Source organism: Carassius auratus, chromosome 48 (genome assembly GCF_003368295.1).
Source record: "Carassius auratus strain Wakin chromosome 48, ASM336829v1, whole genome shotgun sequence".
NCBI classification, from domain to species: Eukaryota; Metazoa; Chordata; class Actinopteri; order Cypriniformes; family Cyprinidae; genus Carassius; species Carassius auratus.
In genome coordinates this window covers 59,545-86,550 of record NC_039290.1, presented here as the reverse complement: position 1 = coordinate 86,550, position 27,006 = coordinate 59,545, and the positions used below count along the sequence as shown (strand labels likewise).

The window sequence follows — 27,006 nt, the reverse complement described above, 5'->3', positions numbered from 1 at the left end:
AATAACATATTGAAATTTTGAAACTTCCACATCATTGCATTCTCTTTTTTTTATATACAATTTGTACAGTGTCCCAACTTTTTTGGAATCGGGTTTGTAGTTTTGTATGGGCAAAGAGACATAAAAACAATTAACCAGTGTGCCATCAGTTTATCTCAGACTTATTATAGGTAGATCCTATCTTCGGATCCTGTCATTTAGGCCCTTAATTTGCTCTTTGATGAAGCTATTTATTGTGATTCATTTCTGAATGATAAAGGAGGGCTGTGTACACTACCATTCAAAATGTTGGCATTGGTAAGACTTCTTAATGTTTTCAAAATAAGTTTCATATGCTCACCAATGGAGCATTTATTTATTTAAAAAAATACAATAAAATCATAATATTGTGAATATTGTTGGAAATAACAGTATTTTATTATTATTAGTTTTTTTTTCCATTAAAATGTTGTGAAAATGTTGGGTTTCTTTGATGAATAGAACATTTGAAAGAACAGAATTTGTTTGAAATAGAATTATATACAAAATAATTCTGTCACTTAATGAATTAATACATCCTTATGTGTTTTATTTTATTTAAAATAAACAAACAAAATAATAATAATTTTTTGAAATGTAGTGTACATTTTTGGTGGGGGATTATTGGTTGATTAAATACTTTTGTCTGGTTAGGTTCTCTGTCATTAGAGTCCAGCACTGTACTGCATCAGACTCGAATGTATGTCATAAATTCTGCCACTAGATGGCGCTGTAACACAATGCTGCTGGTTTGTTTCAGAACGCTGCTCCAGATAAAGAAGACGCGCCTCCAAGAGAAGCGCTGGTAAGTGATTGTACTAGCACGCGTGACTCTAGACAGAGATTTTATAGGAGTAGAATCAGTTTAAAAAAAATAATATTCGAATTATATTGGTTTGCATTCTTTAACGCAATAGAAAAATACAAAAAACAGAATTGTTAGCAATTTTTAATTTATTTTATATTGTACTGTTCTTACTGTTATTTACACATTTCCTGGTAATTTCTGTCTTTATTATATTGTTGTTTTTGTAAAAACAATAACTTGTGTGTTTCTGTATTTTACACAGAATTTACTACTTTATTAGTCTTGTTGGAGTTTCTAGGTGTACTACTGTTTAAATGTTTGGGCTCAGTGAGATTTAATGTGTCCTTTCTGAGAAAGAGAAAAAAAAGCCTATTTACACATTAAACTGATCAAAAAGTTACAGGAAAAAAATTCCCACTTCAAAAAAATACTGTTTATTTGAACTTTATACTAATCAAAGAATAAAGAAAAAACACCATTTCCACAAAAATACCAAGCAGCACAACTTTTTTTTTTCTTCTTGAATCGGCATATGAGAATGATTTCAGAAGGCATGTCATCTTAAAAAAACAAGCTTTACCATCAAATGAAAATTACATTCTAAAATATTAAAATAGAAAATATTTAGTTTAAATTGTAATAATATTTAATACATTTACAGTTTTTTATTGTATAAATGCAGCTTAGGTGAGCATAAGAAACTAAAGTTTTCTGAAATATAAAAAATCAGACCCAAACAGTAGCGTATGATATATTTTTCATTGATAGAATGTAATTCTCGGCATGTCAGAGATGTCATTGAATGTGATTATTTAATAAACATTTGTTAGCAGACCGTTTTGTGTTCATTGGATATGAATGGAGTATTCCTCACCCATCCTCAGTAGTGGAACTGCTCGCTATATTGTATTGCCTTTAAAATAGGAAGTTCTTGGATTATCTATGGCACATTTACTATCATTGGACAATTACGCAGTCTATTGTGCAGTTTTGTGTGATGTGATTTTCCGCTATGAATGATATCTAGCCATGCTCAAAGCCCTGTCCTCAACAGCGGGAAAAATGTTGATTATTAAGACTTCTTGGCTTTCTAACTGCTTGACAAGTCCCCCTTTTTTCCTCTGCTTTTCTCGTTTTGATGAGCTGCTCTTTCCCAGTTAAGTGGATTATTACAGCTCTGGATAATTCATGTCACAAGGCATTATTTGGATGGGGTGAATAATTGAAATCTGTGTCTGAAAGGATTTGATGTGGATGAGCGGAAGGGGAATAGTGGCAGGGCTGGAGGGAGCTCTGAGCCGAGTGCCGGGGTGTCAGACTGGGGACACCAGTCATGTTAACAGGTTCTGACTCACCTCGCCGGATGGGCGGCCCTCGCTCCTCGGTGGCTGGAGTCTGAGCCAGAGCAGGTTTGAACCTGTGCTGCTCTCTGGCCTGTCAGTCAAACCCAGTACCAGTGGCCTTCAGGGACTGTCCTCCTGGCCTGTCCATCTCCCACAAACTGCACACTACTTCATCCTTTCTTCATTTAACCGCCCACTCTCTCATTTTCCTTCCCTTCTTCTCATTTCCTTTCCTTCCTGTTCTTTTCCTTTTTCACTTTCCTTTTTTTGTTTTCCTTTTTTTCCATTTTCACTTCTGTTTTCATGTCCAGTACATTTTCCTTTTCTTTTAATTTCCATTTCTTCTCTTCTCTTCCCTTTAATTTTTTATCTTTTCTTTTTCTTGTTTATTTCCTTTAGTTGTGTTCTTTTCTTTTCTTTTCTTTCCATTTCACTTTCTTTTTCTTTTCCCTTTACATTTCCCTTTCCTTTCATTCTCATTACTTTCTGCTCTCTGCCTTTGCCCTTTTTCTTTTTTCCTTGATTCTACATTTTCCTTACATTTTTTTCTCCTTTTCTGTTCATTTACCATGGCGTTTTTCTTGCCTTTTCCCTTTATATTTCCCTTTCCCTTCATTATAGTTTCCTTTTCCTTTCTTTTTTTTTTCCATGCACATTTTACTCTTTATTTCCTTTTCTTTTTTCTCATCTTTACTTTCTATTCCTTTTATTTACTTTCTGTTCTATTTCTTTTTCCCTTTCCTTTTCCCTGTCCTTTTCCTCCATCTGTTGCTCTTCCCCTTTTCCCTCTTCCTCCTCCTCCTTTTCCCCCCCAGTCTACATCTGAAAGTCCCAAATATAGGAATATCACCATTTGGGTTGCAAAGGGGTGGAAAATCTCCAGAAAACTTCTGGGACATTTCCTGCAACTTTCCTGAAATGTTCCACCTTTGTGCAATCCTGTTCAGCATTTATTATTAAACCACAGAATGCCCATAAATTCCCTACTGAGTAACGTAGCAACAAAAGCCAAAGGTTTAAACATATCCAGGCTTGGAGGAGTTAAAAATCAACCCCCCAGATCACCTCAGGCTGTCAGAGAGCCGTGTTTGTCAGCTCTATTGTTTGACTTTTAGACTTCTGCGGTGGGCTTTCTGCCTCAAAGGTGTGTGAAAGGTTAAATATCTTTCCCTCCAGTGGTGTTTTGTGGTACCCTCCTGCGATCTACCTCCATTGACTGCAACACTCAGCGTGTTGGCATGGTAACTGCCGGCTCCATGGGATGCTCTCCCATCATTGCTCTGCCCGCTGGGGTTCCACTGTGTGCCCCAAATATCACTGGCCTCCTGTGGAAAGAGCGAGGGATGCAGGAGCAGAGGGAGGAGGTGAAAGGAGGAAAAAAAAGGAAAGTTGTCAGAAGAACATCCCACTCTCACCGCAACTTCAAAAGCTCCCCTTCCCCAGGACATTAAGCAACTGTGATGAAAAATTTAGCAAGCGTTAAATAAGGCGCTTTGAAGTGATCTGTTTTGGCTCGGCAGTCTCTGAATTTCCGGAGCCCCTCTGCTATCATCACCACGCTGGAAAAAAAAGAGACAACATCCCCAAAGCCTAGGGATTGGGGTCTGCCTGACGAGATGCCAGTGTTGATATTATAGCCAGTGGCATTGGTCATCTTTTTACATCATTATTTTCTTTATATCATAACACCTTGCTGTTGCTTCTAGCGCTCCAGGCATTGGACACACATCTGTTGCTCGAATCTTGGTTCTGAAATATGCTTGCACCTCACAGGGATTCGTGTAAAATAACACAGATGGCAGAAGGAATAGGTTATCCACCGGGAGGTTTGATCTGTGGGTCACTGTAGACATTTTGGGACAGCATTTGTGTTTTGTTTCAATTTCTCTGTTTCCTGATTATGAATCTTGGAAGTTAATTATTGAGGGAATGAGGGGTGGTTAACCAGTAATAACCCAAAAGACTTATACTGTGCTCACTTTCAAACTGTGCTGCAATTTAATTTGCCTGGGGATCCATCCTCGGACTTTTCTCTTTTTTCCCCACCCTTTGCTCATTACTTTAATTGTAATTGTAATCCTTTATTGGAGCTGTCTGCAGTAAAGGAGAGTTATGGTTGGCGTGGGGGCACGGGCCACAGAGATATTTCATGATTGTTGGGGATGATGGTCACTAGGTGGAGATGAGCGGGCCAATGAGAGGTGTCTCATTCCTGAGAGACTGCCTTGAGGATCTGACTGGGTTGATTGAAGCAGCACACTGTAGCGGAACATATTTTCCTAAGGTGCGCTGCCCAGTCTGTTTCCTGTTCCCAGAGTTTCACCAATGTTTTTGGCTGGAAAAAATTATTCTGTCCGCACCAAAGCCTTGTTAAATGTACCTTATGTTTGTATAAAATCCTTCTGGGAAAAAAGAGCTAATATATTATGTGTAAAAAAATTGCTATGCATTAAAATATGTACGTAAATATACACTACCTTTTAAAAGTTTGAGGTCGGTATGATTCTTGAAAGAAATTAACGGTTTTATTCAGCAAGGACGCATTAATGCGATTCAAATTGAGAGACATTTATAATGTCAAAAAAGATTTCAATTTCAAATAAATGCTTTCTATTCATCAAAAAATCCTGAAAAGTGTATCACCGTAGTTTTTACTGTACTGTATTTATGTATTTTTTAATAAAATGAATGGAGTCTTTTAAAATTTTTCAAAAACAAGAAATTTTACCTACCCTGAACATAAAAAATCTATATATTTAAAAAATAAGTGTTTGGTTTCAAAACGCAATAGCATCTTTAGGTTATAATAACATTAAAAATTCTTATCCAGGTTGTGATTTTCAAAGATTTATTATAAAATTTTATTATTTTCCCCCCAAAATGCAATAAATCCATGATACTTTTGTTTCTTGTTCTCAAAATGCAATAAATCCATTGAATCAATATGAAAGTTATCCACTTATGACAGCCTCTGAACTTGGTGAATACTAATCTTCTATACAGGCACTGGACTAAAAAAACATTCATCAGTCATCGCTTCCAAATGAATTCAGCAGGTCATCTTGTTAATGCTATAAATTAAATACAGCAATCACTGTCTAGAGTGCGTGGAATGGTGTGCTGTGATTGGTTGTTACAGTTTACAGTGTGTGGAATTGTGCGCTGTGATTGGTTGAGCGGATATATTGCATTCTGCAAAAAAGGGAGACTGACATTTGTTACGGTTTGGAAAATATTATATATATATATATATATATATATATATATATATATATATATATATATATGTGTGTTTATATACATAAAAAAACCATTATGCCTATGGAGAGTCCTCACAAAGAAAGTAAACCAGACGTGTGCGTGTGTTAGTTACAGTAGGTCAACATTTAGCTGACAAAAAATGATAATGTTTGCTGAAGTCCGAGCTGAGCACTGGCACCAGGACTGTTTTGGTGGAAAGCAGTATTTTGTTTATACCATATGTGCATTTTAGAGATGGATGAGGAACTCACTTGTGTTTGTGTGAAATGTGGAAGTTTATTTAGTGTTTTTGCAACAGGCAACAGGTCTTGTCCTGAGCTTGTGGTTAATGATACAGGAAAGGCCTGCAGTTTTATTGTTTCTGTGTTTCACTCTTCCGCCCCCCCTCCCCACCAACCTTGTCCAAGCTGCATTGAAGGGGCTCTGTATGAATTTTCACCGTCACATCCAAGGGCGAACGGCACAGGGTCAGCTAATTGCTTTTATAATTATGATTTCACGTCAGATTTATCGTGCATGCTTGAAGTCTGCAGATCAGGGGCTTTGGAAAATGTGTTTACAGCTCTTGGCTCATCTATTCCAGTCGGTGTTTTTGACTCAATTTAGCAGATTAGAGGTGAATAGATGAGACCTGAGTTCATCTTCAAGCCCCAATGTGTATAATTTCAGAACTCCATCTGTAAAGTCCCCTACTGAATGTGTTTGTTTACTGCTGTGAAATGCTCATTAAACTACACAAACCATAAATCCCAGTTTTGCGTTTGAACCGTGAAATGCCGTCTCTCCAGTCCTGATTTGTTTTCGGCCTGAGTGACTGTGTTATTTAGCCTCTTTTATAGTAGTTTCCATAACTATAAACGGTTAGTTTTTTTTTATTTTTATGTTGGTCATATATATATTTTTCTGATTCTCTTTGAAAAGGCTGAGTAGATAAAGACGAGTGGCGCCCACATTTCTTTACGTTGTGGTTTTGGTCTCATGTGTGCTGTTGGACCAGATTTCTGGAGCCGGTCCCCCTGAGGCCAAATTCAGCAGATTTATGGCCAAACATCTTCCCACATGAAAAGCCCAATTTTCTTCTTTTGTGTGTGTGTGTGTGAGAATTTCCTTAAAATCCTTAATAATGAGTTAAGTGGTTCTTTGCTGATATCAAATCTTGCTGCTGTCTTTTGAAATTTCTCATGTCAAGTCTTTTGATATTAAGTCATAATTCAAAGTTATTAGCTGATCTCAGCTTCAAGAGTTTAAGATATATTTCCAAACATGTTATTACATTACATCATAGTGACTAACATACATGTTCCTTGGATATAAAGTTTGAAACCATTTGCAGAATTATAAATGAATACACAAATGTATACAACTTAAAAGATCTAAAACTTTTTTCATGTTACCATTCATGAGGTAGTTTCTTTTCTTTTCTTTTGAAGGAAATTAGTAATTTATTTTGCAAGGATGCATTGCACTGATTAAAAGTAACAGTTAAGACTATATATATATATATATATATATATATATATATATATATATATATATATTATATATATATATATATATATATTATTATTATTTGTAGTTCTGACGCCATTATAGTCATGGTGTAATTTTCTTTAAATTCACTTGGTACATAAGTCCTTGTGAGAGCTGCATTCTTTCATTATTTTCTGAATGGCTCTAGATTCTTGACATCCAGCATTTTGTTCTGCTGGAGTTCCTGTGGGAAGATTCATTCGATTTGTCAGGTGACTCAAAGAAAATCAATTACAGAAATCAATTAAAACTGCCTGGATCATCACTAGTGTCTATGGTTATTTGTCCATTTCTCATGATTACCGCCCATTTCATCAGAATGAGGCCTTGCCATTTGTCAGTCACAAGCTTTCATGACGGTTTTGTGTTTGCCTGTGTAAGCTAGTAATTAACGTTTGACCACAGAGAATGTTTGTTAGGAAATTGTTGACATCTAGCCTGTTAAACATTACAATCTGTGTCATATTATTCTTGAAGCCAAGCTTTTCCAAGCCAAAAACCACTTGCTTCATCTTGCTTCCTTTTATGGTCTGTCAAAATGACTGAGAATGTCTTGAATTTAGGAAATTGCGGGTTATAGCCCATTAAATTCTCCAAGGATCCTTAATTAAATCCTCTTTTATGATGTGCGTCTCTGTTTGTCAGTGTGTATTTCTCTCCGTCTGCTCCTTTTCCATGCGTCTAAATTAATTTTGTATGACATTTACTGAACAAAATTATAAACGCAACACTTTTGTTTTTGCCCCCATTTTTCATGACCGCACTTTAGAGTGGCCTTTTATTGTGGCAGTCTAAGGCACACCTGTCAATAATCATGCTGTCTAATCAACATCTTGATATGCCACACCTGTGAGGTGGATGGATTATCTCGGCAAAGTAGAAGTGCTCACTAACACAGATTTAGACAGATTTGTGAACAATATTTGAGAGAGATAGGCCTTTTGTGTGCATAGAAAATGTCTTTGGATATATGAGTTCAGCTCATGAAAAATGGGGTCCAAAACAAAAGTGTTCTAATTTTGTTCAGTGTAGTTTAACATAACACTATCCTCTTTTCTCATGGCTCAGTGACTTGATGAGTTTGGGCCGCACTCCCTGGGAACGCTATTTTCAGCGCTTTCCTTCTGATGTTCTCAGTTTGCCAACTGCTTTGAAGGCAGGCTTTAATTGAACTCTTTGATTGGCCAGAAATCAATAAAACATCATTTATACTTGCACCGCAATTTATAAAATCTTGGCAAATATATTAACTCTAACAGAATGGCAAGTACAGATCTGTAATTTCTAGTTTTGCCGTAGCCTGCTGAACTGTGTCATTATGTGTTCGCCTGACATATGACCAGATTATAGCATAGCTGTGTTTTTAAAGAGAATGGAAGGAGATGTGTGACACCAGTTTGGCTTGAGCTTTGCAATTACTTCCGTTTGATGTGAAGGTTCTCTTTGGCGGCAGATATGAAGTGGAGCAGACACGTCGAAGAGATGTATAGCATGTGATGGAAAGAGAGACTCGCTATATGAGTGATGATCAGGTCGAATCAGCAACTGTCAGTCCTCTTGAACGTGCATGTGCACGTCCCCCTCCACCTCCAATGTCACTTTCAAGGCATAATTACTCCAAGTTGTGTTGATTAGTCTAAGAAGCAATTATGCCAGTTTTTCCGCTGCAAATGAGGAGACATGATGGCCCCCTGATTGACAGGATCTGTGCTTTAATAAATAAATGACTATGGTAATGTAGGTACAGAGAGCCTTTGAAATGTCACCAACCTTTCCGTTGCAGGTCCTGTCCCTGTGATTTTAATGAACAGGAGTGGGACTGAAGCCCTGTGTTTCTGACTCCCAGGATCTGTCAGGAGGACCGACCGACGGGCAGGCAGCATTTCATTTGGAAACACCTAGCACTGACAGCGTTTCCTCAGATTTTTCTAGGAGTGTTTGATCAAATGAATAAGGCGGAAAGAAAAAAGTCTCCACGGAGTACTGCGAAAGCCAAATTTTTCTTGTTGTACTTCTTTGATGTGCCCGATTATGTTTGGAAGTCTAGAAATCAGAGAAAAATGTGATGTAATTGACACATTGGGACTGTTCTTTATCTGCCTGCGCAGTAAGTTATTAGCAGTTAATTCATCTGCCAACTCCCCTGCAGTGCCCTTTATTTGTTTAAATGGAGAGATTCCCATGGTGCATTTGTAACTACACTGCTGAAATGCTTCTCTCTATAATTATTTAACATTACACGCTGACTTATAGTGGTTATCATTGCTGGAATATTAACATGGGAAGAGGCGAGGCTGTTTAATCACGACTGAGACTTTGGGGCAGTGTTGTGTTTAGGAGCGCATGGGTTTGCTATGATCTGCTTTTGAATGTCGATTTCCTTGCACAATTACACTTAATATTTAGCACATTTGAAGGTGTTGGAAGTGTTGGACACATCTCTTACCAATAAGACAGAAAGGCTTTGAAAGACCCTCTGATGGTCCCCTGCCTCCCATCTAGTAGATGCAAACAAGACATCAGTGTGCAGAAAAGAAGCTGACTTGTTGTATGGCAATGAGGTAGTCTACTTTTCTCTACTCTTTTCAAGTTCACTCCATTGTATCATACTCTACCTTAGCACAGTATTGTCCATTGCACTTAACTGTAGTTTAGTCTAGTCTAGGGGTTTTAAACTGCGGTTAAAAGAACCACAGGGAACCACAAGGAGGTGCTGTTTATTTTATCAATTTATGTAGACCAGTGGTTCCCAAACTTTTTCAACTCGTGGCCCACACAACATAACACATATGTTTGCGTGGCCACTGCAAAAAAATTAACTTACCCCACCATTGTTGGGTTAATAACTTAGTACTCAGAAGCTAGATTTTTAACTGTCTTTATTGAATGAACTGGCAATGAACAGAAAATAACTCGGGCTGGCACCGCTAGGCACAACTGCTGTGAGCGAGCTCGAATAGTGGAAGCATAGTTACAGTTATTTAATTATATATATATATATATATATATATATATATATATATATATATATATATATAATGATGTTATGTTATGACTTAGACATTTTTACATATATTAACAATATTTTTTCTTTTAATAGTAACCGGCGGCCCGCCTGCAATACCACCACGGCCCACAGTTTGAAAACCAAAAAATACCAAATGTAAACATGGCAGATTATAGCAACAGTGCAAATTTACATTCTTCCCTACTAGGGGTTACATGAAAGACACACACAAAAAAAACAAAACACGAACTGTTTATTTAGAGAGGTAACTGTATAACTATGTATCCGACATATTTAACATTTTGATCACTGTATAACTATACATAAAATGTTAAATATTTTTTATGTTTTTATAATTTTTATTTTGTTTGTTTGTGTGTATATATATATATATATATATATATATGTATGTATATATATATATATATATATATATATATATATAACTTTTATATAACTAATAGTTAATAACTAGTTAGTTTATATAACTAAATAATTTATCTGTCTATTTATGTAGTACTTTGCACAAGTTCTGGTGATATATTTAATTCTGCATTCTGAAGTTGTAGTTCCGGGGTTTTACAAACGAATTATTATTGTATTTAAATACTATTTTCATATAATATTTTAACAGTTTACTTTAATGCAATGGCAATTATTTTATTTTATTAAATGTTGATGTCCTTATAGTTTGTATTTTCTTACACAATATAAATGCATAGATAGAGAGAGAAAGAGAGGGATACAGAAAAAAAAACTGCCTTAATTTAATAATAAATAAAAAAAAAAGGTGCCTCAAGGCAATCGGTGACTGGGAGGCGGTACCAATTTCGGTACCAAAGCAAAACACCAAAATATGCAATTTTTTTTTTTTATATTACTCAAGCCATTTACAAATTTACAATTATGTTTAAAGTTTTTTTCTTTTTTTTCTTTTTTTACAAATAATTTAATTATGAAAAACAGTAAACAAGTTTCACCCAAATTTAATTTGGCTTTTAATTAATGAAATTTAAACCTTTGTATTTTTTGGTTAATAAAAGCGTATTTGCTATTCAAATTAAAATGTGGAAGAAATATTGTGTGATTTATTTCTTTTAAAAAATTAAGTTTTATAAATTTTTTTCAACAGTAGTAGCAGTATCACATACATTCTACTGAATAATAGTAATGTTTCTAGCACAGTGCCTTTATGTAAAAATAAACTTCTATTTTGACGGGTTGACATGAATACCTTTAAATTTACACTGGTTTTACTCAAACGGTAAAATGCTTGTGGAGTGACTCAGAACAGTTCTGGTGATGTTGTTTATGTATTTATGTACTCATTAGTCGCGTCTCCACTGGTACTTAAAGAGACCTGCTACCATCACATTTTCATTTTTTTACACTACTGTTTACTCTGCTTTACTCCAGTACTCACTACTTTTCTCTATTGTACAGTACTACTCTAACAAGATTTCCATACACCCCTGCATGCGGACACAGCCTCTTATACATTATTCCACACCTTATTGTAGGTAGCCACTTTATGGATTAGTTCATAAACAGGACGCCCGCCCCTCGAATAACCTCGCCGGGCTCACACTTGTACCGCCGCATAAATGATATAGAATCATTTGCACCAGCACTCTCAATCCCGCACCGTAATTTGAGCAGATTGAATAAGTGCCGTATTGTGGAAAAGCGCGAGTGGACCAAACACTCATTTGTCACCTCTAATAAATGTTGGAATGTAAATTATGAAGTTATGCTTCAGTTGTAAATGCACTTTGTTTCAGTCTCTTAATGCAGAGGCCCCCTCGCCAATACATTAAGAGAGTGAGTGAGGTCGCCTGAGAGAGAACATAAAAATTCAGTCTGTTTTCACAATCAATAATAAGCTCAAAAAGGCTCAGATGGAGGAACATTATGAAATATTTGAAGTCGACTTCATAAATTATTGCTGGAAAACTGGCATGTACACTAAAATGTAAATACATTAATGTTATTAATAATGAAGTGACTAATAGTTCTATCAAGACTGTAATAGCTGTTTAATAGAACGTGACAGCAAGAATATATTGCCCTTCGCTCTCTGAGATGGGACGGCGTGGGACATTTATCAGCGCTCATTCAAATACACTATTTTGATTATTTTCTTCAACTAATCGCCCAACATCTTGCCCCCTCAAAGGGAAAAATCGAGTAATAGATATGAATTAATACGTGTCAGTTTTAACCAGTTTGATGAAAAAGGATGTAGAGAAGATGCTAATAGGCTTCTTGTTTCTCTCTGTGTGGCGCGGGGAGATTACAGCTTTAACAAGCCAATCAGGAATCAGTCAAGTGAGCTGCATTATGCCATACAAAAGTTCTTATTGGGTGAATGAGCTCTGTAAGCATACGGGAAGTTGTGGAAAAATGGTAATAAGACTTGAATGAAAATTATAGCATTGAGTACTAAGAAATGAAAGAGCACTTGCAGTTGTTTGATTTGACGGCACCTGTTGCTGCCCTTTTTGTGAGCACTAGGGGCTGCTGGAGACTGTATTATAGATCTGTACCTGCTACTCTCAGAGTAAATCCCCTCCGAGGGCCTGTAACTATGCATTTTATAGGTCTCAAAAGGGCAGAGGCGCTGCTTGAACTTGTTTATATAAAATTGCAGTTGCCTTTGGGCTCTAGTAAGTGCAGTATTGTTGATGATGACTCTTTGCCGTGCTGACTGAGTCAGGTGTGCTGTACAATCCAAAAAGTACTTCGCAGTCCGTCTGAGGACTCGCATGTATCCATATAAACCACTGTTTTGATTTTTTGTTTAGAAACCCAATCTTAGATTAGTGCTGTATTATTAACACTTCTTACAAGTCAGACGAGCAGCAAAAAACAGGAACCCGCATGTATCTGCTGGCTGCTGGCAGCCCTCCCAAACACCTGGACCAGCGGCCCGAAGGCTTTAAGTGTTGTGACAACAAGAGAATGGCAGACAGGCCTAAACACTCTCAATAGGCAGTAAGTGTGGCACATGTCACCATTTTGGGGTGGGCTGCCTGGTTAATCAGCGGCGGTCCATTCTGCAGAGAAGCTGGTCACACCGGAGTTTTAGGTTTCTTAAACGTTTTAAGAAATAATATTCAGAAATGTCCTTGAGCACAAATAAGCAAATTGGAATGTTTTCATGTGACACTGAAGATTGGCGTAATGGCTACTGAAAATTCAGCTTCACCATCACATGAATAAATTACAATTCTCAAATATATTATATTAGAAGACTTATTTTAAATGGCAATAATATTATTTTGTATTTTGAACAACTAAATGCACCCCCGGTGAGTTTAAGAGACTTCTTTAAATTGATTCAATAAGCTGTATGCAAAGCTGTCGAGGAAAAAAAAAAAAATCTTTCAAACCATGCCTTTTATATAGGAGTAACAATGTCCAGTTTGGGAATAAATTGCTCTTTCTGAATGAATCGGTTCAAAAAAATTATTGTCATGATTTAGGCTAAACTGGGTCCTAGAGCTGATGTGTGTTGTGTTCCACGGAAGAAAGAAAGTCACAGGTTTAGAGCAACATTAGGAGGAAATAATGACAGAATTTACGTGAACTATTCCTTTAATGGAGCTGGGGATAGAGCAAGAGAGAAGGACAACAGTCCCGTGGGACTCAGCGGAGAGGTATTGTCATGTGTTTTTCTCAGTCAAGGTCGGCAGGAAATGTCAGAGCAGGTGTGTGTCTGTCAGTGAGTGGCCTGCCAGCGCAGCCCCTGGGCTCCAACACGCCATGCTGTGACACTGGAGCAGGACTCACACACACACACACACTCACACACACACACACACATGCAGCTCTATCCTCGTGCCCCATAATGCCATTGGAGGTCACCTCTGGGCACAGCAAAGACTCATGTAGAGTCTCATGTATTGAGCACATATTGCACTCGATACTGCAACAAAGCTATTTTGGATTGTAATAACCCATGTGTTCACTACCGTTTAATGTTTTTAAAGGATATTTCACTCAAAAATTCAAATTCTGACAACGTTTCCCCTGACCCTGTGTAAACACAAAATAACATATTTAGAAAAATGTCTCCATGTTTTTTGTCAATACAATGAGCCAGCACTGACTTTCATTGTATGGACAAAAACATTCGGTCTCGTGTGTTCCATAGACAAAAGAAAGTCATACATGTTTTGAATGACACACGGAAGATTATTTAATTTGGGGTGAACTGTAAGGTGTGTCTATATGGAACTTCCCTCTTTGAAAGCCGGTCCATTCTATCAATCTTGTTTTGAACTTTTGCGTGTGATCAGATCCCTGCTTGTTCATTCCATTGTTTTGGTGTTTTTTTTATGGTTATTGTTACTTGGGCAGGGTCAAGAGGATTTTTACGCAAGATAAACGGATTATTACGCAGGTTTGAGAACAGGGCTGGGTGGCACCATTGTACCGCAGACATGCTTTGGGCAATTATGCAGTAAAACCTGTACATTCTGGCTGAACCTTTAGAAATGTACGATTATTCTCACAGACAAGCATTTCTCAGATTCTGTGGCTTCAGTTGAGTAACAGCAATTCTCCATATGAGTCAACAAGCATAAATCAGTCTGCCAGGCTTATATTTTCTACCCCATTCCAAACCATTTTGCAAGGAAAAACAAAACCACTTTTTTTTTTTCAAAAGTAATTTTAGTGACTGTGATAATTAAAATGTTCCAGTTTGTTTGGATGCACTAAATTAAAACTGGAAACCTGAATTGTTTTTCTTGTTTTATTAGTTTGCTGTGCCTCTGTGGTTTGAAGATGGTTTAATCTCATTGGTGGATTAAACACTTACTGTTCTTCTCAGTCATGTGACCCTATTTGTGGTCTGAGTATCTCTTTAAATGCGAGCTCCATTGTCATCTAACCGTTCCTGACAGCTCTGGTTCATTCAGACGAGCCCTGTTGTTGCTCAACTTTCCTTTGAAGCCAGTAGATGGTGGTATTCATCTTCTGAGATGTACCCAGAAAGCCGTAGGAGGCCAGGTTGCCCTCTCTTTGTCTCTTTTCTTGTCTGACCGTACTCCTTTAACTTCCTCTGCCTTTTTTCCCCATTTTTCATGCTGTATCTTCCCTACCGTGTGTTTTTGTTTTACTTTGACACTTCATTTTTTGCTCTCCATCCAGTTCTCCACCTCCATCAGAGTAATTGAAAGGAGGGTCATCAAGCAAGAGGGTCACACAACCAATTCTATACCTTTTTGAAGACCGCAAAACTCTTGATCCGCAGCGTGCAATAAGCATCCCGAGCTATTGAATGCAAGCCGTCGTCAACTAACCACCACCAAGCACATTTCCCTTTTAGTTGTCAACGTACTATAACGTCTACTGGCTAGTTTAGTGTGAAAGACGTTGACACAAAATTGTACACTTTGATTTTGTGTGTATGTGTGTGTGATTATGGGTAGGTGGGCGGAAGCAGAGAGCGGAGACACTTATCAGAGTTATGGCAGTCGTAGCTGACAAGAAGGCTTTTCCTTCGTCTCCATAAACCCTGCATTGTGCGGTTTGGACACGAGTGCGGCATTGTTGCCATTGGTGCTGTTTTCATTTCGCTTCAATTAGCTAATTGGATGTGAAGGGTGGTAGTGTCTCTGAAAATGAAGGACAAGGATCCAGCGTCGGGTTTAAGACCGCCTTTGTGTTTATCTAAGAGCCAGATCGCAACGTGTTATTAGGATGTGCCACAAAGTCATGATAGGCTGCTTTTAATTTGTGCTCCGTTTCCTTTAGATTGTCTTGAAATTGGAGGTTTAGTTTTCTTCCCTCAGGTTTTGTTATGAATTGCACGCATTGAATGTGTGTGTGTGTGTGTGTGTGTGTGTGTGTGTGTTTATGCCCTGCTCATTTGCAACTCAGAGACATTTTACACGGCCTGTCACCGAATGTCATCATTGACTGTAAAAGTAGAGAAAAAAAATGCCTCAAATTACAGGAAAGCAGCACTGCATTAAAGAACAAAGAGGATCGATGGCAGTACATTAAACTTTATGCAATTGGGGGGGGGTCAACTAATTAAAATTGATTACTCTTGCTTTGTAAAAGTGTTTCTGAATTAAATTATTGTATGAAAACATTTTGACCAATTGTAGAGCTGAGGAAGTATCCATTACTGGATTACTGCTGGAATATTTGCGGTGAGCCGGGCTAAGTAATGTTTTTTTTCTCCCTCACTGCTGAGTCCAGGGGCCACAGTTTCATCTTTCTGTCACTTTCTCTCTCTCATACACACACTTCACTTTTTTTTTCCCCTTTGAATGTCCAAAAATAATGGCTTAAGAAAACAAGTTATTCTTTTTAAGCTAAATTTGACCCTTTGACCTCAATCTTGCTATTTATTTGACTAAACGTTATTATTTATTAAGCAATGTTAAATTAAAATAACTGGCTTTTTTGTCAAAAATCACATTAGAACAATTTTGAGTTATAATGAACACCCCTAGAACACACTTTTAAAAGGTTTTTTTATGAAGAATGATAAAAATCCCTCAATATTCCTGTCTATTGTTTATTAAGCGTGGCATTTGTTAGATTAGATTAATCAAACCCCCAAACTGCGGCTTTTTGTCAAAAATCTTTTAAATATCTTTTGGCTATATGAAGAAGTCTTATATCGAACACCTCGGTGAGCCGGCAGAATGTCTGTGTGATTCCGGCACCACAGACGCTTGGGCTCTCTCATTAGTGGAAACAAATGACCACATGTGAAAGCTGGACATATCTCCCAACAGTTTATAATAACGATTAAGATGAACTTGCCCCACGTTAACAGAAATGTTTCCAGCAAATGCTCTGCTTTACCGTGTTCTATCGATTCACATGTTAAGAGGAAATATTTAAGGTCTGTAATCTGAAATGTATTGAGTACTAGTTAGGCTAGCGTCACAGATTAGCCTGGGCTGAGTGAGGCAAGTTTGTTGAGTGCATGTGCAACTGTGTGTGTAGAAATGTGTAAAAACTTTTGCTGATTTGATCAATTTGTGTGTGCATTTTAATATGTGAATTTCTTTGTTAGGCTTAAATAATATATATATATATATATATATATATATATATATATATATATATATATATATATTAGGGGTGTAACGGTTCACAAAATTCACGGTTCGGTTCGATACGATACACTGATGTCACGGTTCGGTTCGGTTCGGTTCGGTACGTTTTAGATACAGCAAAATGCAAAAACATCTCAACTTTTCAGAATGCCGCAAGCGCACCGCGGGTCATGTGACAAGAACTAACCAATCAGCTTCATCCTTTCCCGTAACAACGTTGAAAACTCAGCCAAGATGAAGGAACAGCTGATTATAGTTGTATATGGATTGCAATTTTGAAATAAATTTAGTAGCAGAGCTACTGCAAGCGATTTTTAGAGCTGCAAATCCATTTATCCTTCGCTGAAATTTCCGCGTCTCATGGAGAGAGCACGTCATTGTTGCTTAGCAAAGACAGACGCCTCATGAGCGCTTCTGCCCGAGCGCTTTGGAAAGGAGGAGAAAGACGTGCTTAGCGTTTTCCATGCGTTTTTAGGAGCGATATGTGAACGGACCCTAAGGCGCTCGCTCAGTCAGCACGCGCTGAAGGCTCATTGCAAAATGTCTAATGCATTTAACAGACCAGAAATATAAGATCCTAAAATAACCAACAGGTCTGGTGTTTGGGTGCACTTTGGATTCCCTGTAAGCTATAATACTGGTGTCTAAATGCTGCAGGCATAGTTTGTTGCGTGCATGTTTCTCCTTTTTTTCGTCTTTTCCCAGATACTGACACAATAAGGTGATGTCGGCGTAAATGAGTTGACATGTTTCAAGTATTCACGCTGGTGTTTTTTTTTTTTTAAAGCAATGAAGCAACCGCGCGAAGCCCTCACTATATAGGATTTTAGAAAGAATGCAGAGCACTAGTGTAGTGTGCAAACTTACCACAGTGTGGATTTCAGAAAGTGTGCAAAGACTTCACGTGCACACTTACCATAACATGGATTTACAAATAATGTTCTAAGGAGGGGCTCTCATGTCACTCTGATCGAGCAGCTCATAGATGGAATCATGCATCTCAAACAATATGTTTGAGAGTCATCTTCTTTTTCTAGTCTGTTAAACGCATTGGCCATTTTGCAACGAGCCTTCAGCGCGTACTGAGTGAGCGAGCGCCTGACTGAGTCATAACATAACATAAACATAAGTTGGTGTTTTTTTCTTCTTCGGGGGTGTCAGGGGCGTTGCCTGTTACGTCGTTTGGGTTATTGGGCTACCTTGTTGAACGCATATCATTATATTTCTCTTTTTTTTTTTTCAAATATAATTAATTAGTCCAACGAACCGTTCGGTATGCATAATGCGTACCGCGTACCGAACCGAAAGCGTCGTACCGAACGGTTCAATACGAATACGCGTATCGTTACACCCCTAATATATATATATATATATATATATATATATATATATATATATATATATATATATATATATATATATATATATATATAATATATTATGAGAAGTTTTTCATGTATTCATTTATGCGTTCAAAATGTATTGATTTATATAATAATATTTGACTATATTTTTTTCAATCTTAGTCTCTTCTGTGGAAGTGGCATAATATGCTGTTGATGTGATGAATTTGATAACTAGGAATGTCTTACAGGATTCCCACAATTCTGGAAATATCATGGAAATCCATAAGTGTGATTTCCAGGCATGGATTTTGTTGTTATTTTTGGCCTAATTCTGAAGTATTTAATTGGCTGAAATTTGACTCTGTGTCTGTGAGTTTATATAAATCATCAAAAACAACTGGGACAGTCATGAAAAAAATCAGAAGTGTGGGAACCCTGGACTAGAAGACTTTATTTTGTACATACATACTTTTGCTTATTTCACTTTCAACTGCTCTTTTCTCTGCTATTGTATCCATTGTATTTTTTTGTTTTGATGTTAAATGCGTTGTGACCTTTAAGTTGTCAAAGTTCAGAACATTCATAAAAAAAATTGCCTCCACCGTGATTTGAATATCAGCACTGTAATCGCGGCTCTCTGCGCTCAATCCACTCGCAGCACATGGAAAGTGTGTGTTGCTCTACTTTGTCATCAGTAATGGCTCTTTTTGCATAGATCTATTTATCATGAATGTGACCTTTTGAAAGTGGATTTGGTTGCATAAGGAAGATGGGTAAAGGCATAAGTGACTGAGATATTCCCTTTTCATGCACTTTTTTTTCAGTAGTTCAAAGTCGTAAACCGACCGCACTGTTATGCACTCCAATCGGAGTGACTGCTATGATTTTTGTGATTATGATGAGGGGCACGCAGAACATTTTTAAGGGATAGTTCACCCAAAAATAACAATTCTGTCATCATTTACTCACTCTCACTTTGTTCCAAAGCAGTATGGATTTCTTTCTTCTGTGGAAAACAATAGAAGATTTTTTTTTTTTCTGTTGTTTTAGACCCCACTGACTTTTACTGCATTTTATACAAATAATTTTTTTTAAATATGTTATTTGTTCTGCAGAAGAAACGGGTTTGAAATGGCGTGAGGTTGAGTAAATTGAAATAATCAAAATTTTGTGGTGAACTATTGTTTTAAGGGCAGCCATAAGAGCAAAGTTTCCACAAGTCACAATGAAAAGAAAGCTAAAAATGGGTTAAAAAGCTGCTTTATGAAGGATGGTAATGCTTTATCGATGTATGCAATGTCTGTGTCATGTGGGTGTTGAGCTGATCAGTAAGAATTGATTTTATATAGCTGTTTTAGATTACCTCTCTCTCTCTCATGCACATGCAGTTCATGCTCAACTGTTCTCAATGGGCTCTCCTCGGTAAAGGTCATTTAAAGCGGAAGTTGTCATAATTAGAAGGGTATTTTAAGATCTAATTATAAAAGATTAAAAACACCATTTTGTGCATCACCCCATCAGGAGCTGAAAGGAATCTGACTGCATGGAAACCTACGATGCAATTTCAAAAAGTCGGAGCGCTTAAAGCGATCTAGATATCCGTCTATGTCATGGAAACATTCAGGAGAGAGGTTAATTAATATAGGAAGTCGACTTCGATCTCTTTCTTCCTCACTCTTTTTCTGAAACCATTGTTTTGTAGGAATCTGAGACCAGCCTAACACAATTGGATCAGTGTCTATTAGGCCTTTATTATATCAGGGGTGCTTCTTCACAAATGTACAGGGCAATTTGAAATGAATTGATTCACACTGAGACCTGCTAATGATTTCCTTTTAGCTTCCTTTACCCTTTCCTTTTAAGTGCCAGCTGATGGCCCCCATCTTCTGCTGCCGTAGTTCTTGTCCTTTCTCACGGAGCGGTCATTACTGTCAGCAGTCCTGTAGCTTAACGTCAGACTTGTGTATAATCAGACACACATTTTGCTCTGTAACTTCATTTCACGTCTTTACACGGCTCTCTTCAAAGTTTGTGCATGATTTGGCGCTGAAGTATCTACAGTGTAAAAGCCTCTGATTTTATTTTAGTTTCTAGAAATAACCACCGCAGTACTTTTCTAAACACTGTTTGTTGCTAAGTACGTATATTTTCCTGATTATGTTTTCATCAAATGCATTGACAAAGAATCAGCGGAATATAATGTAACATTTTACAGGTATATTTTGAGGTACAGAAGCAGAGACCAGCTCTATGCAAGGGGTTGTATATACAAGGTGCAAAAGAGGAGGTATAAACACAGTAGATGCATTATACAGAATTATACAATACATTATAATATAATTTATTTATGTGATTCAAAGCTGAATTTTCAGCATTCAGTCTTGAGTTTACATAATTCTTCAGAAATCATTCTAATATGCTGATTTATTATCAGTGCTGGAAACTGTTGTGCTGCTTAATATTTTTTTTAGAACCTGAAACTTAAAAAGTTAAAAAGAAGATATACTATATATTTTTTAAGAAATTAAAACTTTTATTTAACAAGGATGTATTAAATTTTAAGAAGTGAAAGCAAAGATTTATATTGTTTGAAAAGATTTATATTTTGACTAAATGCTGTACTCTTTAACTTATTATTCATCAAAGAATCCAAAAAAATAAAAAAAATAGTATATATGAATAGTATATGGTGAATAGTATATGGTGCAAATGGCATTATGAGGTCAAAATGCAAAGGAATGTGCAAAGCAAGAGGCGTAATAATAATAAACATTGTAAATGTGCATCAGGTAAAGATTATGTGTGTATATATATATATATATATATATTTATATATATTTATATATATTTATAAGACTGTATATTGTAGTTTATATAATACATGCATCTCTACCTTTGCACTCACCATTTAAGGAACTTTGGCGTTAGGTTTTTTTTTTTTTTTTTTTTAATTTTGTGATATTAAAATAAAACCTTTTTCCCCCGTCCATCTACTACTGATTTAATCATGTTTGGTTTAATAGTTCCTTTGTGAATGTGTGTTGCCTTGAGCAAAAGTATATTTCCCTGCGTGACCGGTTCACAAAATTGGCTAAGGAAGTCTTCCTTCTCATATCTGCTAGTTAAATAGCAGCATTTATATGCAAAACTTACTCTTCAATTTTTACAGTTTGACTTCTTTTTTTTTTTTTTTTTTGCGAGCCAGAATTCGCTGGTTATTCTTAAAGTGATATTTTTAGTGTAAGGTAAATTGGGATACTTTCTGACACTAAACTGTCTGTCATAATGTGGTGATTTATCAACAGTAAACTCATCCTGTTTAATAAATGAAGAAAGACTTGTGCGAGGTCGACTCAGAAAATTTCCCTTGCCTAATAGAACATTTTATGTTTCCTTCCCGATCAATGTCATCACGACCACCTCCTCCAAATTTAAGGCGAGTGTGAGGCAAAAGTGCTCTGCTAAAACTCTGTCCGATCCAAACTCAATAACCGACATGGCGCTATTTGCAAGACCTTGTCCAGTCATCATGTTCATGTCAGGCATGTCTCCAGACGTGGCCCTTAATGTTGCTTGCCCACTATGATTGAGTTTTCACCACTTTTTAGGTTGCACCTGACACTTGATCATTCATCTCATTTGTAAAGATTATTGGTTAGAACAGGGAGCACTTTCCGTGCATTAGCAATTTTAGCCTTACAAGAAACACTAGAAAATAATGGTTGATTAACAGAGTATTTACTGGTATTCAGCAAAGAAGCACGCACCCACCTTTTTAATTTGAGTTAATATTTTGCTTGCCAAACCAAATGTGCCTTGTACTGACATGTAGTGATCCAGCTCTCCCCCTTAAAAGGACAATTGCATGCTGCTACCTTTATATGACAACGAGGGTGATCTATACGTCAATAAGTAGACAAGACTAAAATCTGTGCAATGTGGTTATAATTGATTGAGATGTCTGGGTGGAACTTGCATAAAGCAGCCGTGTCATCTGCAAAGAAAAGCACTTTTCTTCTCCCTGAAGAACAGACGTAACACTTTTGAAAAATAAATGGACATCGCCCTCATTTATTATCCCAGTTTGATCCCATCTTTTAGAGAAGTGTTTACAAGAATCCCGTGCCCCTTCCATCCAAGTAAAAGCTAGTCTCAATCACAAAAAAGAGTCATATTTCAAACCAAGGAGCCGCTATTTTGATCCCTTTGTCTATATTATCTTAAATGAAACATCCCAGCGCTTGTATTTTCACTGGCGTTGACTCAATTGAGAATTTTCTTTTCCTGTAAAATGTGATTTACTGTACGCGTAATGTGCCTGACATTTGTTTTTGTGCAGTGAATAAAGAAATTGATGGTTTATGCAGTTTACGTGGTGTTTATAGAGCGGGGAAAGAGTGTTTCTGGATTGTAAAAGACACTTATTGTGTCATTCTACAACAACACAAAAACCTCATCCATTCAAATGCTAATTTTAACTTGTGATTCCTGTTTAAAGACTTCCCAGAACTTACTTGTCATTAGGTTTCCAGGTGACTAAATTAACTATGCCTAAGCTTAAATACAGCACAGTCAGAAATTTTAGGTTCCTGGGATATATCACATTACATTTAAGGCCACTTTATTATTGCATAGTGCAAAATATTGAATACATGTGGTGTTGATTTTATAGGTAAAAAAAGTACTATGCATATTGAAATTTTTATAAATTAAAATTGTTTACAAACTATTGCCATGAAACGATGGCTTATCAAAATTAAACTGTTTGAAAAATGGATAACAAAGCATGAGTTGTTGTCGATGGTTAGAAAAAATATCCCCTTATAAATATATATATATTAAAAAAAATCCTGACACTAATATAGAGATCCAAAAAGGTCCTTACGCTTTGGGTAACAACTTTGCAAAGCTCATGTTACCGGAAAAAGTCTCTGATGTGTTCTGAAACCAGGTGTGACTAAGGACACATTCTTTACAGACACTGACTCAGTCGTATACATATTTGAAGACAGATGTGGCCTGCCTGCTTGCTTATTCAAATTATCGGAATCATAATCTCATGCTGTTCCCTAAATCGGCAGTGCCCCCTTTTCGTCTTCCTCCTCCATCCAACAAAGTCAAAGTTGTGCCCCATAAATTTAAGCTGAAATCAATATGATGTGTTTTTGAAAGGAAAACCGGGTCTCCGACTCAATCTGTCTTGATTTGTCACTGCAGAATTATACAGCTGGCATGACTATTACACATTCTTCTCAGTCTCTTTTCAAAATGCAATCCTTTTGGATTGAAACAGGTCTTTAGTATATGCAATGCATTACCTAAAACGGATTACCACAGACAGCGCTCTCAATCACTTTTTATCTTTTGCCGCTTAAAGAAAAAGAACAGTAATCAAAACCTTTCAACCTATTAGAGGGATGACTTTTACAATTGAATCACAGGGACCACAGGTGCGATAACGAGGCGGCTCGGCTTTATCCTTGAGTGTGCGTTTCCCCCATCTCCAGATGTTATTTCATGTTTATCCGTTCTTTAAAAGCACCACTTCAGAGCACGCACTTCAAATTCATGCTATAATGGTGTTTGAGGAGTAGACCCTTTTTTAATTCTAGGAGAAGCAAGCTAAAGTGGCAGATCAAGGTGCATCTCGAAGGAAAACGCAATGGAATCGATGGGAGCGGTGCTGCACTTCCGACTACACGTGTTCTGATGATATTTAATTTTCTAGTGCATTAACACTCAGTCATTACAACTTGCAGCCTAGGTGATTTGATCATAATGCATTTTCTTCTTTAAGAATCGCTGAAGTTTTAAGCCAGGTATTGTGCCGTTATTAGATACAGATGTGCACTTTAGCATTAAGTATAGCTTTTCAGTCCCTGCTCACTTAAGGCTAGGAGTTTGACTTAAAGAGAATAATGGCAAATTAAACTCCATACTCCATTTGTTCAGCAAACCTTGATGGGATAATTTTATAACTGCTGATTCACTCATTTCCTAGATTTATCTCTAAAGTGATTTGGTGGTCTGGGCTCCATATACTTATTGGGAGAGGGAGGGTTATTTTATAAGTTCCTGTTGTTGGCTGATGATATACCATGGGGAGCTGGAAATGTACAATAATTCAGCTGCCTTGCAAGAATCCCTGAGTCTTGCTCTCATTTCCAATGAAGTTAATTTACTGATGACTTTCTATTATACTGATGAGCTCATTTCATGTGGCAAATGTAAGATGTGTTTGTTTGGTTTTGTTTTTTTTCTCTTCGCAGATTGCCACGGCAGTCAGGTTTCTACAAAACCAGCAAGTTCGTCAAAGCCCCCTGGCAACCCGAAAAGCTTTCCTGAAGAAAAAAGGTGAGCATCATCAATATGTTCCTGAACCTATTGTAAATCATTACATTTTTATATGCAGAATGAACAGAAGATGGCTCAATTCCAAGACTTTGACCTTAAATTGAACCTGCTGGATGCTTTAGCTTATTCATTTCAAACATGAGTGGAATCAGTTTAGTAAAGAGAGCCTTTTTGCAGTGTTAAAGAAAGAACATCGTAATATAATGACACAACAACTGTCCCTTCTAAGACAGCTCAGCTTTAGAAACCGCTTGTAGTCCATTTGAATTTGCCCAAGATTTTCACAGGATGAGGTCATTTGCTTTTAAGGGTCAGAGGTCAAGGCCATTGTTGCATGCCCTGGAGGGTCAGGCAAGGGTCGAACAGTCTTCCGAGAGGTTGATCCCAGCTCTGTGGATGAATGACAGTTGGGATGCTTCTTTGGGATGCAGAAAATGAATATTGACAAACCCCCACTTTCAATGGAATTGTCAATTATGCTACCTCCCAGCATTTTAAAGCTTTTACTTAATTTAGCTGTTATCATAAATATTAAAGCGCTGGAATGCATCGGTAAGTTTTATCGACCAGAGAAGTAACGTGTTGTGAGCATACATATGCATTCACTCTAAATTCAGAGCAGTTCGGGTATCAATCAATATGTGTGTGTTTGATGCATAACCCACCACTATCCCTCCAATATCACAAACCCCTTTCAGATCAGATCACCAGCCTGGATGTGTGCTGGATAGAAATCAATCCGTACGCTGTATTTTGATCTTTTTCGAAGGATTTTTTTTCAAAACCCGGCACTGAAAATGACATTGTGATGTTTTAGTGAATCACTTTGGGGCCGGCAGTGATGGAAATCGAGAAGCACAATGTAATCTGTCTCAATTTATGGCTTATTTGAGTGTTTTGCAAGCAGGTCTTAAAACTTTAAAATCAGTCACATAAAATGACGATCACTTCGGCACTGAAATGCATATCATTTTTTAAGATAAAATATAGTCCTTCACAAAGGTCAGATTAGTTTTATCTCATTTAAGTTTAGCAAGGTCAGCATTGTCCTTTATAACGCGACAGCTCATCTGTCTCTGCACGCTATTGATAATTGTAAATCTTAGCACAGCTGTGCTTATCTGACATGACTTTTTTTTTTCCTTTTAGCTCTTATTTAAAATAAATTTGCTCTGTCGGGACTTATTGATGGTAAAGGCAGGTGGATTTGGCCTACAATGGTGCTAGTAGAGGAAAGCGAGCCTAATAGCACCATGACTGGTGTAGGTAACTGGAGACAAAATCCATTGCTGCCAGCTGCTGTTGTTCACATCAGTGGCCTATTATGACATTTCTATATCTTTAGCATTTTCCTCGGTCAGTACTTCTCGTTAGCAGTAGATCGGCTTCATTTATAATTCACGGCTGGGTTATGCGGCCTAATATGCTGTACGTTTATGATGAAATGTGGTTCTTTTGAATATGAATGTGAAATTGTATCCAGTTCTGGGGGATTCGTAGGTTTTGAGCGTATTTGTGTTTTGTAGCAAGTTTGGTGGTTCAAATGGATTTCTCAAAGGGCTCTATTTGGTACATAAAGTATTAAATATGCCAGTGTGCCACTGTTTCATGATAAGTCAACCCCCCCATGCCAATGGCAACTAAAAGTCAGTAGCGTTCAGTGGGTCCAACTGTTTCATTATGCTCCCTGAAAAAGTGATAATCTGCTCTCTCCAAAAAAATTATAATATTATTATTATTTTGTTTTATATTATCAGTATAACAATTTGATGAGTAAAAAAAATGCATTATTATTGCTTTGATGCCATTCGATGAAGTTCATGTAATCCTGCCGATCATGTTTCCTCAGACTTTTGGACCCCAGTGTGTTTGTGCTATTTATAATTCATACATACATACATATCTGTATCTATAATGTATATTTAGTTTGACTTTGACCTCTCCAAACCGCAACACCAGGTTGTAATGGGGAACACGGTGAACTCAGGGCTATCATGGCAATGTGCCCCCAGGGTGTGTTTGAACATCAATAGATCTATAGCTGGAAGACTTGGCCTTGTGCTGTTGCTATTCTAATTTGATGTTGTATTTTTTTTATTTGGACCTTTGGAGAACGAGGAAACTATTTCCAGATCACAAGGCTTTTAATTACTGACCCCTGTAACCGAGAGGTTATTGATAGAACTTGAAGCACAAAGCAGTTTACAACCACAGCCGGCGAGTTTTCATCAGCGCTTCAGGTTTCATTTCT

At 37.1% G+C, this 27,006-nt stretch overlaps 1 protein-coding gene across 1 annotated transcript in view; it reads left to right on the top strand.

The window, feature by feature from the left end:
• Positions 1-285: 285 nt before the first annotated feature.
• Positions 286-27,006, top strand: part of LOC113065274 (peroxisomal membrane protein PEX14) — a 62,396-nt gene continuing 35,675 nt past the window's right edge. The window contains exons 1-3 of the mRNA XM_026236519.1: positions 286-297; positions 779-823; positions 24,671-24,755. Coding sequence (XP_026092304.1) covers positions 286-297; positions 779-823; positions 24,671-24,755 — 142 coding nt within the window. The remainder of the gene's footprint in view (positions 298-778; positions 824-24,670; positions 24,756-27,006) is intronic.